The 15987-nt window shown below is 47.3% G+C and overlaps 1 protein-coding gene across 4 annotated transcripts in view; it reads right to left on the bottom strand.

Moving 5' to 3' along the window:
• Positions 1-15987, bottom strand: part of HK1 (hexokinase 1) — a 114510-nt gene that overhangs the window by 12102 nt on the left and 86421 nt on the right. For all 4 annotated transcript variants that reach the window (XM_055274533.1, XM_055274535.1, XM_055274534.2 and 1 more), the window contains 7 exons: positions 13500-13655; positions 10508-10741; positions 6955-7259; positions 5269-5417; positions 4837-4956; positions 3342-3437; positions 452-551 (listed from right to left, as the gene is read on the bottom strand). In XM_055274533.1, coding sequence (XP_055130508.1) covers positions 452-551; positions 3342-3437; positions 4837-4956; positions 5269-5417; positions 6955-7259; positions 10508-10741; positions 13500-13655 — 1160 coding nt within the window. The remainder of the gene's footprint in view (positions 1-451; positions 552-3341; positions 3438-4836; positions 4957-5268; positions 5418-6954; positions 7260-10507; positions 10742-13499; positions 13656-15987) is intronic.

Raw genomic sequence — 15987 nt, 5'->3', positions numbered from 1 at the left:
CCATGCTCTAAGTGTGGTCAGCACGGGAGGTCTCTCTACTTCCTTTCCAGCCCCAGACTCCCTCCCCACCCCATCCCCCTGCAATACCTGCCCAGAGCCCCTCCATACAAGGCCCACAGAGCTGCCATGTTTGCCAGGCCCGCTCCAGGTACCTGTCTCCACTCAAGCCACGTGAGCCTTTTGGGGCCTCATTCCTGGAGAGTTCAGTTCTTGACAGTCTGATCATTAGCAATGTGTAGCATTATGGGTGTCTTAAGAAAGGACCCCCACCTCCCACCGCCGGAGACTCTGCAGCCTTCATCCAGCCCTGAACTCTGGAGCTGGTCAAGAAATGATACTGACAGATAAGACTACCCCATACAGAGGACCGAGCTGCTGGGCCAAAGCCCCACAAAACAGGCAAACCCCAGCCTTCCCTTCTGCAGGGAGAGAGACCTTCCAGGACACTCACCAACAATGAGTCCGACCTCACAGGTGGGCTCCTCATAAGCACAGGTCATCATGGTGCCCACTGTGTCGTTGACCACAGCCACCACGTCCAAGTCAAATTCCTTTGCAAAGAAAGGGACACAGCTTTAAGAATAGGATCACTATGCCTGGCTTGAATGCTGCTGGTTCTGTGTGTTGCACTACAGTCAGAGAGCCACTGGTCATCATCTAAGATGGTTTTCTTACCAGCCTACAAAAAGGTAATGAATGTTCCTTCACAGACTAAACTCCTGCTATTAAGGATATATCTGAAACATGAGATCTAAGTAAGGGAAAGTATTCTACCCATTTTACAGATGATACTATTAGAGGGAATCATAGAATAGGAGAGACAAGGGGCAATGGTCAAATAGCTTCTTCCCTTTGGAGTTTAAAGGATTATGGCCTTTCAGAGGGCAAAATGGAAAATATCAAACCCATTGTTCAGAATCTGTCCTTGAGAAATAGCCATGCAGGTGCACAAAGGCACACATACAAGGATATTTACTGCATGACATGCAATAGTCAGAAAGAGGTAACAGCCCAAGTGTAGGTCAAATGGGCTATGTAAAAGGCAATTCAGACATATGCTGGAATCCTACGCAGCCAGGAAAAAGAATGAGGTTGGTCTAAATGCAATGATGAGGAAGGATACCTGTTTCATATTAAATCAAAAAAGCAAGTTGTCATGTTGTATATATGGTATAATTCCTATTTTTTAAGAGTGTGTGTGTGTGTGTGTGTTGGTATATGCATGGAAAGCAAGCTAGAAGAATTAACACTAATAGTTGTGAAGCAGGCAAAAATAGATCAGCAGGTATCCTTTCTTATTTAAGAGACAGAGTCTTGCTCTGTCACCCAGGCTAGAGTGCACTACCCCAACCATGGCTCACTGCAGACTCAACCTCCTAAGCTCAAGTAATCCTCCCACCTCAGCCTCCTCAGTAGGTGGGACCACAGGTTGTGCACCACTATGACGGCTAATTTTTTATTTTTTAATTTCTTGTAGAGACGGGGTCTTGCTACATTACCCAGGCTGGTCTCCAACTCCTGGCTCAAGCGTTCCTCCTGCCTTGGCCTCCCAAAGTTCCTCCTGCCTTGGCTACAGGTGTGAGTCACTGCACCCAACCTGCAGCTATATTTTCAATGAAATATTGTAAGTTGTGTAGCATACCCTTCCAGATGCAACTCAGCCCTCTTTCTTTTTTTTTCTATTTAACTGCAAAAGACAGCAAACAAATCAGCCCTCTTTCAGACACTCATTTCAGCTTCCCCGACAGCCTAGTGCCTTAGGTATCTGTCTGCTCTTTAGACTGTCATTTGAAGTGTTTTGTTTTGTTTTGTTTTTTAAATTTCTTACTTTGCTCAGTGTAATGGGGTTTGAAAAAAAGTCAAAAGAAAAAAATTTAAAACAGTCTCTTACTGACTCCCTCATTAATTAGTGAGTTAAATTAAATCTTGGGAATTTTTCATTTTATATTTTTTCAATGTCCTCCAGCCAAAGACCACCAGAAACACACCTATAATCTAACAAAGTTGGGCTTTACTGACTCATTGCAACACCAGAGAACACACCCCAGGGGGCGTCTCGGAAAGTGGCTTGGTGTGGTGGCCCATGCTTGGAATCCTAACACTTTGGGAGGGTGAGGCAGGAGGATCACTTGAGCCCAGGAGTTCAAGACCAGTGTGGGTAACATAGCAAGACCCCACCTCTATTTAAAAACCCCAACACTTTGGGAGGCCAAGGCAAGCAGATTGCTTGAGCCCAGGAGTTGGAGACCAGCCTGGGCAGCACGGCAAAACACCATCTTTACCACAAAAATACAAAAATTAGCCGGGTGTAGATGCCCACCTGTAATCCCAGCTACTAGGGAGGCTGAAGCGGGAGGATTGCTTGAGCCTGGGAGGCAGAGGTTGCAGTGAGCCAAGACTGCACCACTGCAATCCAGCCTGAGTGATAAGAGTAAGACCCTGTTTCAAAAAAGGAAGCTTTAAAATTCTAAAAAAAAAAAAAAAAAAAAAAAAATTTAATTTGGATCTGTGTCTGTGTTGTGGTTTGGGGGAAGGTTTAAAGAAGTGGGGCTTTGCTCTGGATTGGATATTGTCAGGAACCAGGGGCAATTCTATGGTTACAGACTGGTCTTATTCTTGTCTAAATCCATGATGGTCCCGGACGGAGTGGCTGTGTCTGATGTTTCTGCTCTGCAATTGTTTGTGGACTCTGTGAAATTGTTTGTGTTCCACAGGAGAAAACCAAGGCCTAACTGAGAGTGCCAGGCTGTGCCCACCTGTCAGGGGCTGCTTCTCTCTTTTTCAATTTGTATGAGAGTCATGATTTACCTTTCTAAAAAAATAATAATAATAATCCTTTAACAACACAAACCTATGAGCCCTTATTTTATTGCGGGCAGTGGAGTCAGGAAATAGGGAGCTTTTCTTCGTCAGGTCACATGCTTGTGTATTGTTTGAACTCTTATTTATTTATTTATTTTTTATTTATTTTTTATTTTTTTGAGATGGAGTCTTGCTCTGTCGCCCAGGCTGTAGTGCAGTGGTGCAATCTCAGCTCACTGCAACCTCCTCCTGGGTTGAAGCGATTCTTCTGCCTCAACCTCCCGAGTAGCTGGGACTACAGGTGTGCACCACCACACTTGGCTAATTTGTGTAACTTTAGTAGAGACGGGGTTTCACCATATTGGCCAGGCTGGTCTCGAACTCCTGACCTCATGATCCACCCACCTCGGCCTCCCAAAGTTCTGGGATTACAGGCGTGAGCCACCACGCCTGGCCTGAATTCTTTACAACAGGCAAATACACTTTTTAGAAACCCCTAAAACAGTAAAGATTTAAAAAAACATTCTTTTAATAGTTACCTCTCTCCTTTTTATTGCATCCCTTAGTAAGGTGGCTACATCGTGGCCCACGCAGTCTGTTGCCTTAAAACCCTTTGTCCACGTGATCAAGATTCCCTACAACATAAAAGCACCAGGAGAGTCCTGTGTAATTAACCCGGAAGGGGAGAATACAAAATTCCAACCCTCCCTCCTGAGTCAACAACTGCTGAGGGCTTACAACATCGGAGACAGAGTTCAAACATCTGAGGACAAACCAATAAAATATGAATAGATCCTCCTCACCATCCTCACAGGGGTCTGAAATAATCACACTTCACAGATGGAGCAAATGAGGCACATTAGGTAAATAGCGATGTCTAAGTTCACTCAGCAGACGGCAAAGAAGGCACTCAATACTGGACAAGAGCCCAGATCACCCAATTCCAAGCCTGGTGCTGCCACTGGCATAACCAGCTGTACAGAAGAGTCTACTGACACTATAACTGAAGGATCCTAAGAGTTTAGTAATACTGTGACTACCTAAAGTATATTTTAGGTTTCACTGGATTGAAGTTAAAACACTTCCTGGGGAAGAAAGTACCCTGGGTGTGTGTTGACTATGATGAATCCAAGGTGAAGGTATAAGTGAAGTGCTTTAAAAACAAACAAACAGATCTAACTCCTGAGCTCTAAAAGAGTTTCAGAAGAAAAAAGTCCCAAGTCAGCGACGTAACTGGATTAACTGGTTTACAGAGGTAGGTGACCCTACCTAGCTCTCCTAGGGCTGCTCATTAAGCCTTAAACCCTGGCCTAAGACCCACCTCCAGAACTCCTGCCTGGTCACGTCTCCACCTGTGACACCCAGAGCTACCTATAGCTCTTCCAGCGTGACAGGCTGGGTCTTGCCTCCATGACTCTGCACCATTGGTTCCTTCTGCCCAGAATCCACTCCCCAACCCTGACTGCACGGAGCTGGAGCCGCTGGTCTTAGGGACTCGGCTCTCCCAGGCCTTCCAAAGAGCAGGAGCTGTAACCTTCAGCTCTGAGCCCAGCCACTCAGTAGTCAACAGGTGCTCAAGCTCTGATCCTGGACCCAGATTCATCCCATGTATTGAACAAACTTTTATTATCTCCTCTGATTGGACACTGTGCTAGGGCATGCGGGGATACAGGTCCTTGCTCACGGAGTATACCACTAGCAGAAACAAAAGACACTAAGAACTAACTGCGTAAGAAGTGCTATAAGCAAGGCAACAATCAAATGAACAGGGGGCACAGAAGAGGATGAGGTTCGTTTTTTGCCTGGAGGACCAGAAGGTTTCCCAGAAAAGGTGATGCTTTCAAAGAGAAAAGAAGAGAGAAGAGTCTCATTATGCCCTGCAGGCTGTGAAATAAAGCCTGGCTCAACCCACTGTGACTGTGACTGTCGTCTAGGAATGACACTGAGGCTGGAGAAGGCCTCAAGGGCCAGCCCACCCGGGTCACAGGGGACTCAGTGCTGCCCGATCACTGAGCCCTAAGGACAGAGACTCACCGCGTCCAGACTTGTCTGTTTGCAAGGAAATGAGAACGTGAAGCCCAGAGGCATCCTGGGGCCTTTGATCCCCATGTAGTCCAGGAAGTCAGAGATGCAGGAGACAATGTGATCAAACAGCTGCAGGAGAAAAGAAAGGATCGCCCATGCTGTCTGTGGTTTTAATTTTATCAGTGCACATGGACCAAAGTGTGTATACACACATACGTATGCAAACACACCCCCCACACATGCAGAGTGAGCCTCCTTTTCCAGAATCTTCTCAGCCACCAGAGTGTCACAAGCCAGGCATGGCAAAAAGCATCTGGTGCTTCTGGGCCACAAGGACACAAATCTATGTGGGCATCCCATGGAGGATTTTGGTCATCATGTGACTGCCGGTGCCACTGGCCGTGTGTGCAGTGCATATGCACTATGGTTTTGTAATCTCACCTCTTCCCCGGTGCCCTGCATGATTTCAATAGGAATGGCATAGATCTTGTTGTGCATTTCCACCGTTCTCTTTTTCCCACTACGGATTTTCACCAGCAGCACACGGAAATTGGTTCCTCCAAGATCCAGGGCCAAGAAGTCACCATTCTCTGTTGAGTCAAAAACGTAAAGAATGTCAAAAACAGCTAAGTGCCTCTTGGCAGCCAGTAACCCCAAGACTCCAGACTTTCAAGGGGAGAACCCCATAGCAAACATAGAGGAGAAGCTGCAACTCCTCCCTTTAGGACACAGCACAGACCCAGAGGAAGAGTGGGCACCACATCTCTGACCACCACAGACTTGGAGCCACTCTGGGAGGACAGCATGTGAGTAAACCACCTGTCACAATACACAGACTTCACCAGGGCTGCAACAATGAAAATCTCCTATAAAAAATAGTAATTTATGTCAGAGTGTGGGGTATTTGCAAAAACAGCCACATCATTCCCTTCCCTGCATGTGCAAAATCCTTCTTTGCAACATGACTGCAGTTCTTCCCACTGAAAGATGGAATCAATTTCTCCTCCCCTGGGATCTAGCCCAGCCCTAGGATTGTTCAGGCCAACAGAGTGTGGCAGAAGCAAAGCTGAGCCTATCCCCAGCCTGGACTTCCAGGAGGCTTTGAAGTTTTCCCCTCTCCCTTGCAGCCCTTGCTGCCACCACTTGAACAGCCAGGTGGCCCACTGAAGGATGAGACACAGGGCCAGGGGCCCCTGCACCCCAGCCAACAGCCAACTGCTGGACATGTGGGGAAGGGCGTCTGAGATCTGCCTCCCAGCTGACTCAACAGCTGACTGCAGATGCAGGAATGAGGCCGGCAGAGGTCAGCCGAGCCTGGCCCTGATGAGCAGAACTGTCCAACTGACCCACAGATGCATGAACAATAATAAAGGGTGGTTGTTTCAAGCCTAAGTGTGAGGGTGGCTTATAATGTGGTATCAGGTAACTTACACATAGGACACATTCCTGTCACAAACATTCATTACTCCAAGGACCCACCTGAAAAGCTCTTCAGATTCCCCATAATGATCAGCTCCAGTGAAAACTACCAAGGTTAGCATAAAGGGTTGGATTCTGTCCTACAATTTGCCTGAATGCGAAACTCCCCAGGCCCTGAATGCCTCGTGCATACTCTATCAAGATTTAAGAAGGGTACACTGAGTGTTTATCCTTCTGCTGGCTTACCTTGGCTTTGGGAAAACCTAATCAGTGCTGTGGGATTTGCCCAGCTTTTAAGAACACTTCTTTTTTATTCATTTAATTTTTTTTGAGACAGGGTCTTGCTCTGTTGCCCAGACTGGTCTTGAACTCCTGGGCTCAAGCAGTCCTCCCACCTCAGCCTCTTGAGTAGCTGGATGACAGGCATGTGCCACCTTGCCCAGCTAAGAGCACTATTCTGAGCAGGGCTGTGGTTTTAGAGATAGCACTTGCCTGGGAGCTCTGACCAGGAAAATTTACTGCCCTGAGTCACACACACGACAAATCAGTTAATAAAAATGGAAAACAGAGGTGTGAGGGAGTTTCTAGCTCTGGCAAAATCATGCATCACCAGTGTGAAGGCATCCACTGGCAAATCCAACCTCTCCCACTGTGGCTCAGTTCCTGGCAGGAGCAGGACAGGCATGTCAGCCCCCAGCAGGCCCTCACCGGTCCCGTCGGGAGTTCTCCGGACGAAGGAGGGCAGCATCTTAACCGCGGCATTGTTGTGTGTCTGCTTCCTCAGCCCCAGCTCCATCTCAGCCCGCATCCTCTTCTTCACCTCCAGCAGCATGTCCTTGGTGAGGTGGAAATGAGCCAGGGTCTCCTCTATCTGCCGGTGCTGCTCGGCTAAGCGGTAGGCCACCGCCGTCACCATGGCAGCCCCCTTGCCGCTGCCACTCTCCGAGAGGAGGAAGCGCACATCGGAGTCCGGCACCAAGCGCCTCAGAGTCTTGTGGAAACGCCGGGAATACCTTGTGGGGGCAGGGGGGACATTCCACAACAGCTGGACTGAGCATTTATTGGGGACCTCTGGCCACCCTTTCTTTCTCCACTCTTTAACTCTTTTTTTTTTCCTTTTTTTTGAGACAGGGTCTTGCTCTGTCACCCAGGCTGGAATGCAGTGGCATAATTACGCTCACTGCTGCCTCAACCTCCCAGGTTCAGGTGATCCTCCCACCTTAGCCTCCTGAGTAGCTGGGGCCACGCCCAGCTAACTTTTTTGTATTTTTAGTAGAGACAGGGTTTCGCCATGTTGCCCAGGCTGGTCTCAAACTTCTGGGTTCAAGCTATCCACCCGCCTCAGCTTCCCAAGTGCTGGGATTACAGGCATGGGCTACTGTGCCCAGCCTAATTCCATTTTCTGCACCTGCTTTTTTCATTACACAAATCATATACATCCACTGTAGAAAAGTTAGCAAATGCAGAGAGGTAAAAAGGAAAAATGAAATCGTTCATAATCACACATAAAAAGAGAAGACTCTCATTATTACATGAGTATCACATACAAAAAATTCCAGGTCTAAAAAGATTTTGCCCTCCACCATGACAGGAAGATAATACAGCACAGTGGTCAAAAGCACGATGTTCAAAAGTCAGATGGGGCCAAGTGCAAGGTGGCTAACGCCTGTAATCCCAGTACTTTGGGAGGCCAAGGCAGGTGGATCACCTGAGGTCAGGAGTTCAAGACCAGCCTGGCCAACATGGTGAAACCCCATCTCTACTAAAAATACAAAAAATTAACTGGGCATGGTGGCAGATGCCTGTAATTCCAGCTACTCGGGAGGCTGAGGCAAGAGAATCGCTTGAACCCGGGAGGCGAGGTTGCAGTGAGCCGAGAGCGCACCACTGCACTTCAGCCTAGGCAACAAAGCGAGACTCTGTCTCAAAAAAAAAAAAAAAATAAGTCAGATGGGAAAACAAGGGCAAGCTCCACCCGCTCCACCTCAGGTAACCTTGAACAGCTGGCCCTGAAGTAAATGAAGGTCTCAGTATCTGGGTGTCAGTGAGGTGGAGGGAACTAATAGCTCACTAAAATGCTCGGATTAGTAACTGGTGCTGAGGAGGGGTTCAATAAATAATCACTCATTTTTTCACTTGGCTCTTTCCCTCGCCACATAAAAGTCTGGATGTTTCTTAGTGGCTAGAAGAGAGCTTTGGGACAGGAGTGAGACAGAACTTCTTCAGAATTTGTGGTCTGCTGTCTGTAGGGAAGGCTGGCAAAACAGTTCCCCCAAAATATTAACAGCAGTCAACTCCAAGGGGTAGGAATAAGGATGATTTCTATTTTCTTCATAACTTTTTGAACTAGCTAAAGTTTCTATACTGAGTGAATATTACTTCTGAAATGAGAAACAATTAATCAAAGCTATTTTTTAAACTGTGATGAAAAGAGTCCTGGCTCGTAGGGATGACTGCACAACAGTATGAATGTACTTAATACCACTGAACTGTACCATTTAGTTAAGGTGGGCTGGGCACAGTGGCTCATGTCTAAGCCAGCACTTTGGGAGGCCGAGGCAGGCGGATCACTTGAGGTCAGGAGTTCAAGACCAGCCTGGCCAGCATGGTGAAACCTCATCACTACTAAAAAAAAAAAAAAGTACAAAAAATTAGCCCGGTGCAGTGGCATGCACCTGTAATCCCAGCTACTAGGGAGACTGAGGCAGGAGAATTGCTTGAACCTGGGAGGCTAAGGTTGCAGTGAGCTGAGAGCGCACCACTCCACTCCACTCCAGCCTGGGCAACAGGGCAAGAAAAAAAAGGTTAAGATGATATATTTCATGTTATATGTATTTTACTGTAATCTAAAAAAATTCTAATGTGATGCTGCAAATCCCTAGGCTTTCTTGTCCAAAAAATTAGCGAAGAAATTACAAAGAAAAAAGAAAGAAATGGCTAATAAAAGTTTCATTACCAAGAATTTTGCAAATACTTTAAAAATGTTTTAAAAATACAATTATGTCCTTGGCTCAAACCCTATCCCCTCAGCAACACAAAACTATTTCTCTCTCTTTTTTTTGAGACAGGAGTTCACTCTGTCCCCCAGGCTGGAGTGTAGAGGCACAATCTCAGGTCACTGCAACCTCTGCACCCCTATGCTCAAGTGATCCTCCCACCTCAGCCTCCCAAGTAACTGGGATTATAGGCACACCACCACACCCAGCTAATAATTTGTATGATTTTTTTGTAGAGCTACATTGCCCAGGCTGGTCTCAAACTCCTGGGCTCAAGCAATCCACCTGCCTCGGCCTCCCAAAGTGCTGGGATTACAAGTGTGAGCTGCCATGCCAGGCCAGAACTATTTCAATTTAAGTCGACATTCTTTGAGCCATCACCAGAACTGGGCGTGAAGGTGCAGTACTGACATGGGTGCTTCACATGCACATTATATTTATATGTACAGTGGGAAACAATTCTGAGATCCTGTGCAAAAAAATCATGTCACAGGCTATCATTAAAACTTATTAAATAATGACTTAGAATTTACCTTTAGCCTTTTAAAAAAAGTACAAGCCACGTTCTCATAGGACAACGTGGCTTCGAAAACTAAGGTGAGATGGCATGAGGACTGGCTGGGGCCACTGACAGACCAGAAGGCTGCATGGGGAACAAAGTACCTCCTTGCCAATAGGGTCAACTTACAGCTCCTGCAGCTCCAGCTCTCAGAGGCCAAGCACAGACAAGCTGCCCATTTAAAAAAGTAAAGTCTGAGGGTTTGAGGGGTTTTAACAGGAGCTTCTGAAACAAGAATGTGGGTACCATACCTATGACCCAAGGTCCTCCTGATGAAATGTGGATGAGAGACAGACACATTCCACCCAGCGGGGCCAACAGCTACAGAAATCTCCATCTCGACTTTTGACAGGGCGAGGTAACGACGGAGTGCAGAAGCAATACCAGCAAGAATCGACTAAGGGCGATACTTCCCAAGTGGGCAACACTGACCTTATGCCCAGAACTAAGCATGTTATTTATCTATTTATTTATTTTCAATTTTTCGTAGAGATGAGGTCTTAGTACGTTGTCCAGGCTGTTCTCAAACTCCTTCCTCCTGCCTCGGCCTCTCAAGGTGCCAAGATTACAGGCATGAGCCACAGCCCCCGACCACCATTGTCCTGTCTGCCGAAAAACGTTTACCAGGTACAAAAGTCTGATCTCTGGAGAAGGTCCCTACCCACAATGGGTACAGAGTGCCAATGATAGCAAAGGGCAGACTCACTGTGGGTGCGTCTTGTAAAGAGATCCGTCGACACCAACCGTGGTCCGCAGCCTCGGTGTGCCCTTGTTATCACGCAGGCGGTTCAAGATGGCGCCCAGCGTGGCAGCCACCAGGTTGGCTGAGCGAAATGAGACAATGGTGCAAACGTGCTGGACCGAGACACAGTCATCGTCGGATGGCTCCACTCCCAGGCGGGTCAGGATTTCTTTGGCATTGTGGAGGCCTTCCTTATTCCTGTGAAGTTAGAAGCCAATACTGGTGCACTGAGGACCACATGAGGCAGTGCAAAGCGCTGAGGCTCGAAGGTGCTGGAAAGGGACAGCCCCACTTACCACGTGTGCATGGTATGGGATGAAGACTGTCAAATGCCTGAGAAGAGCGCGGGAAGGGTTCTCCTCCATAAGAAATGCCAGGTAGTAATAGGAAAAACTGTACCAGGGTGCACTATGCCAAGCCAGGACCGTGAGGAGAAGTGGAGAGGCAAGACTATGTGGCCTCTGAACAGGTGGAGAAATGGCTGCCACCACCCAGGGCTCATGAGGCTCAGGAGAACCTCCCACTCGTGGGGTCTGTGAGTTGCCCCTGGATGCTTACACATCCTTCCTTGATGTCTGTCAGTCAAATTGTAATTTTCTGTACACGTGTTTCGTGTATCTTTTGTTGGATTCATTCTGAAGTACTTCATAGTTTTGTTATTACTGTAAATGGTGTCTTTAAAATATATATGTATACATACATGTATATATATACACACACATACACACAAACACATATACATACACTCTATCTTTGCAGCTTTCCTGTAAATCTAAAATTATTCTTAAAAATGTGTTTTAAAATATGTACATATTTTTATTATTGCTGATAGAAATACAGTTGACTTCTGTATCTTATCTCCCGACATCTTTTTTTGACAGATTTTTTTAATATTTAAAAATAAAACCAACCTCCCTCCAAATAACCCACAAACAAACAAAAAACCAGATTAAATAAAATGTACAGTGAATATACCCAGCAAACATCTGTATGTGCAATTAAATACTGTGCCTGTTACTGCAGCACGAACCTCAAACAAACAATATACAAGTTTTAACTCTGTGGGGTCTAGGAAGACAAGATAGGGAAGTGAGAGAATAGGGAAGTGAGAGAATGGGGAAATCAATTTTATCTTAATTCTGTCCTTATAAATATATTCATAAAGACCGAAAAAGGAAATGAAGCTTGGGATGTTAAGGTAATAGGAGAATAGGAGAGTGTGGGACTTTCCCAACTCTACCTGACCAAAAAATATGACAGAAATTAATTTTATGATGGGAGAAGAGATTTAAAAAATGATAAAAGAGGATGGGGGCCAGGCACAGTGGCTCACGCCTGTAATCCCAGCACTTTGGGAGGCCAAGGCGGGCAGATCACCTGAGGTCAGGAGTTTGAGACCAGCCTGGCCAACAAGGTGAAACCCCGTCCAGACATCTTTTTAACCTCTCCCATCATTCTATTCATTTGTCTGTAGATATTTTGGGGGTATTCCATATAGACTTTTACCATTTGCAAATAATGACAGTTTCACTTCTTTTTTGATTCTCATAACTTTAATTTCTCTCTCATCTTTTCTTTAAAAAAAAAAAAACAAAAACGAAAACGAAAACCCACTGGCTAAGACTCCAGTACGATGCCAAATAGAAACTGGTGATACTGTCTTGCTCCTGATTTTAGAGAATGCCTCTAACATCTGCTCTTGTAGGATGTTTTTTACAGGTTTTTTTTTTTTTTTTGAGATAGCCTTTATTATAATATATATGCTTTCTTGAGCTAGCTGGGTTTGTGTTTCTTGGTAACCAAAGAGTCAATACCAGAAACAGGCCAAGAGGAAGGCATTGCATTTCCTGACTTGGCCGTGACTTTCAAGACAATCCACGAGTCTCCTGCTCCCCTTCCTTCCCAGCCACTGACCAGGAGACTCATGAAAAGGGATGGCTAGAAACTCAGGAGAGTGATCATAGAACAAACTCCAGCACATGGATTTGGCAGAAGAGTTGTTCCAGATAAACCCCCTTCCTCTTCCAGCAGCTGCCTTCTGTAACCTCAAAGAGAGCTGATGCAAATCTTCATAAGGAGACAGAGAATCCCAGGTTTCTTGTGTGATGCCAAGGGGCTGCAGTTAGTTGCTGGCTGGCTCTGTCCTTCCTTCTAACTGTCCTGTCTCATCTGTTAACCGGTGTTTCTCAAACTTGCACGCCAGGGCACATTTCTGGCTGTTAACAGGTTTCCCCTGAAAGAATGTGTGTGTGGCAGGAAAGGGGTGGTTTCAAGCACAAAAGAAGTCTGGGAAATGACAAGTCAAAGCGAACTGGGTTTTCTTTAATGTGTTGATGATACTATAAATCTGTATTTTTATACTTTATACTTCTTATTCTTTTTTACTGTAAGTCTGTATTTATTTTACCATAATATTGTAAAATGGAAGATAAATGTGCCATATTCGCAATCCTATTGGTCAAGGAAGTCTTTTTTCAGGGAGCACCTAATTAACATTCTGAGGTTACTAAGATGCCCTTAGTGCCCTCAACATAGTCTGGAGGTCTCCAGACTGGAAGTGGAAGGTGGAATTCCAAAAACCCAGGCTCCGGGCTTCGCCAGCTCCTTGCTCCTTGCTCGAATCGTCTGCTTCCTGGACGCTAATCTTACCCTGAGTGCCTGTGGAGGGTGGGGGTGACAGGCTGATGGGGGTGGGAGAGGAGGCTGCTCTCGTAGCTAGGCAGGAAAATCACCTGTGCACTTGAGGCTAACTATGTCGTTCTTTAATGAACCGCCACAAGTGCCTGCAGGGAGTCCGGCCCAGGATGGGTCAGCTAAGAGTGAGAGGACAGGGACCCAGAAAGCCATGACACTCTTGAAAGAAAAGCCACCAGACTTGGACTCAAGAAGTAACAAGGGACCAATTGCTCTTCTCTGCCCCAACACCCCAGGAAAGCCTTGAGGGGATGGTACCTACTTTTCGATGGCTGACACATCACTGGTGTTAAACTTCCCTCTGGTGAGCAGCTCCGGGGTGATCCGCCCTTCAAATAAGAGGCCCTCCTTGGCCATCTTGACTAGGATCAGTCGAACCAGCTCTCCCAAGTACATGCCACTGACCATCTTCTCAAACCTGCGGAAGAAAGGCACACCGGCACTTGTCAGCCTTCCTCTGCGCCCCACACACAAGGGCTGGGACAGACACAAAAGGAATGGGAAGCCCCAACTCACCCCTCACCAGCCCCCAAGCCTCGCTGGCAGGCAAAACCATGCGCTTGTGTGACTGAACAGCAGAGGGAGAGGGATTGGAAGTCAAGCCGACTGTGGAGAGGGCAGGAGTCATCCAGACCCCATGCCTGTGACTAGGAGAACACCATGGGCAGGGGCAGGCAGGGAAGGCTGCCTGAAGGCAGGGCAAGCGTTCGGATTTAGACTGCAGATGTCAAGAAGGCCCCAGACATGAAATGTGCAAAATATGATAATCTCCTAAACTGTATGCTATACTTTTTATTTTTTATCTTTATGTATGTATTTACTTATTTATTTATTTTTTGAGACAGTGTCTCACTCTGTCGCCCAGGCTAGAGTGCAGTGGCACAATCTCGACTCTCTGCAGCCTCAACCTCCTGGGCTCAAGCCATCCTCCCACCTCAGCCTCCTGAGTAGCTAGACCACCATGTCCAGCTAATTCTTAAAATTTTTTGTAGAGGGGGAGTCTCCTTATGCTGCCTAGGCTGGTTTCGAACTCATGGGCCCAAGCGACCCTCCCAGACACAAGCTACAGCACCTGGCTTGTATGCTATACTTTTCAAAGAACTTTCACCTCCACTCCTATGGGACACCCCAAGCCCTGTGGATAGGAGGTGGCCAGGAAGTATTCTCCCCATTTCCCAGCTCAGAAAGGGTAAACAGCTTCTCCGAGGGAAAGGCAGCCACTCCCCCTGGGGCCACTGTCAGGACATTTGTTAGGCACCTCCCTGGCATGATTTTCTCCTTCTCCGGCCAAAAGGATCAAGAATTTGCTTTGAGGAACTCACTCCTCCCCCATTGATGTTACCCTAAACTCCAGGGCTGGGCTCTGCATACTGACAGCCAATCAGCTCACCCCACTGCTCCAGCCCCGGTCAAGCACTGACCAATCACAGAATGAGCCCAGTGCTGCAGGGGAGAGGCAGCCAGGTGTAGAGATGGAAGCCAACACGCATTGCTGAAGGCCTAGCCGGGAGCTGGCAAGAACCAGGGCTCCATGCCATATGTGAGCCAGATTCAGCCCCCGCATCCTGGCTGACGAGGGGCCAGGAGGAACCCCTGAGCAGAGCAGATTGAAGAGGTGGGCGCACATCAGAGCAGCCCGCCGCTCCTCTGCGGGAGCCCAGCTGGCACACCCACAGCTGGCTGTGACACAGCAAAACAATCTGTTCCAACCAGAGCCACCCAGAAGCCAAGGATGCTGCTGAGACCTGAGCACCCGGCCCTCAATCATCAGCACAGGGCACAGAGCCTCCTTAAAAACACAGTCCTCATTGTTCCTGCTCCTGACAGAACCAGACAGGACCGCCTGGCTGCAGCCAGGCAGAAGATCCCTGGCAGGACAGTGCCCTTCTGAGTCTGGTGCCGCCCCAGGCTCCTGTGGGAACAGCCTCTGTGTAGCCCTGAACAGGAATCTCAGCGCTGGTGGAGCCCTGGCAGAGCCACTACTGAGCTACTCACCTTGGCCTCCCTACCTGTGCAATGAGATACTGACTGCTTTCCTGTAAGGTTATATGGAGGATATGGGTTAATATAGGTCAGACAGTCCTACAATATCTGGCTAATAATGAGTGCCTGTGGCCCTTCCTATGTGTCTGACACTTTTCCCAGCACTTTACCTGTATTAACTTATTTCATCCTCATTACAACCCTAGGATGGAGACATTAACATTATCTCCATTTCACAGATGAGGAAACAGGGGCACAGAAAGGTTATATAACTTGCCCATGGACAGGGCTAACAAGCGGCAAATCCACATTTTGAATCCAGTTAGATCTAACACCAGAGGTTGTACTCCTAACCACTGTGCACTTCTGCCTGTCTCATGGGACAGTGTCACTCAATGTTAGCTGTCACTATCATGCTAGCAGCCAACTAGGACCACCCTTACCCCAGCCTCTCTGCCTGTTGTCCTCCCTAGGCAGCCTTCCCTGTTGGGCAGTGTGACAAGAGAAAGGGCATTCCCCATAGGATGGGCTAACATCAGCCTCCTGGCACCCTCTGCCCGCTGCTTTTCACTCTGCCTTCTAAAGACACCCAGAACAATCTGCTCCCTTTTCTACATGGCCTATTACACGTATGGATAGTGATACCCCTTTTCCAGATAGAGGACCACGGCCAGGGTCTGTCCTTTCCCAGTCCCTAAAGGCCCTGTTAGAGCAGCAGAACAAGCAAATAGCACCTCTCATGAGCTTCTCTCTGTTTAAACCAAGGC

The sequence above is a fragment of the Symphalangus syndactylus genome, chromosome 4 (assembly GCF_028878055.3).
Source record: "Symphalangus syndactylus isolate Jambi chromosome 4, NHGRI_mSymSyn1-v2.1_pri, whole genome shotgun sequence".
NCBI classification, from domain to species: Eukaryota; Metazoa; Chordata; class Mammalia; order Primates; family Hylobatidae; genus Symphalangus; species Symphalangus syndactylus.
This window is presented reverse-complemented; position numbering and strand designations above follow the sequence as displayed.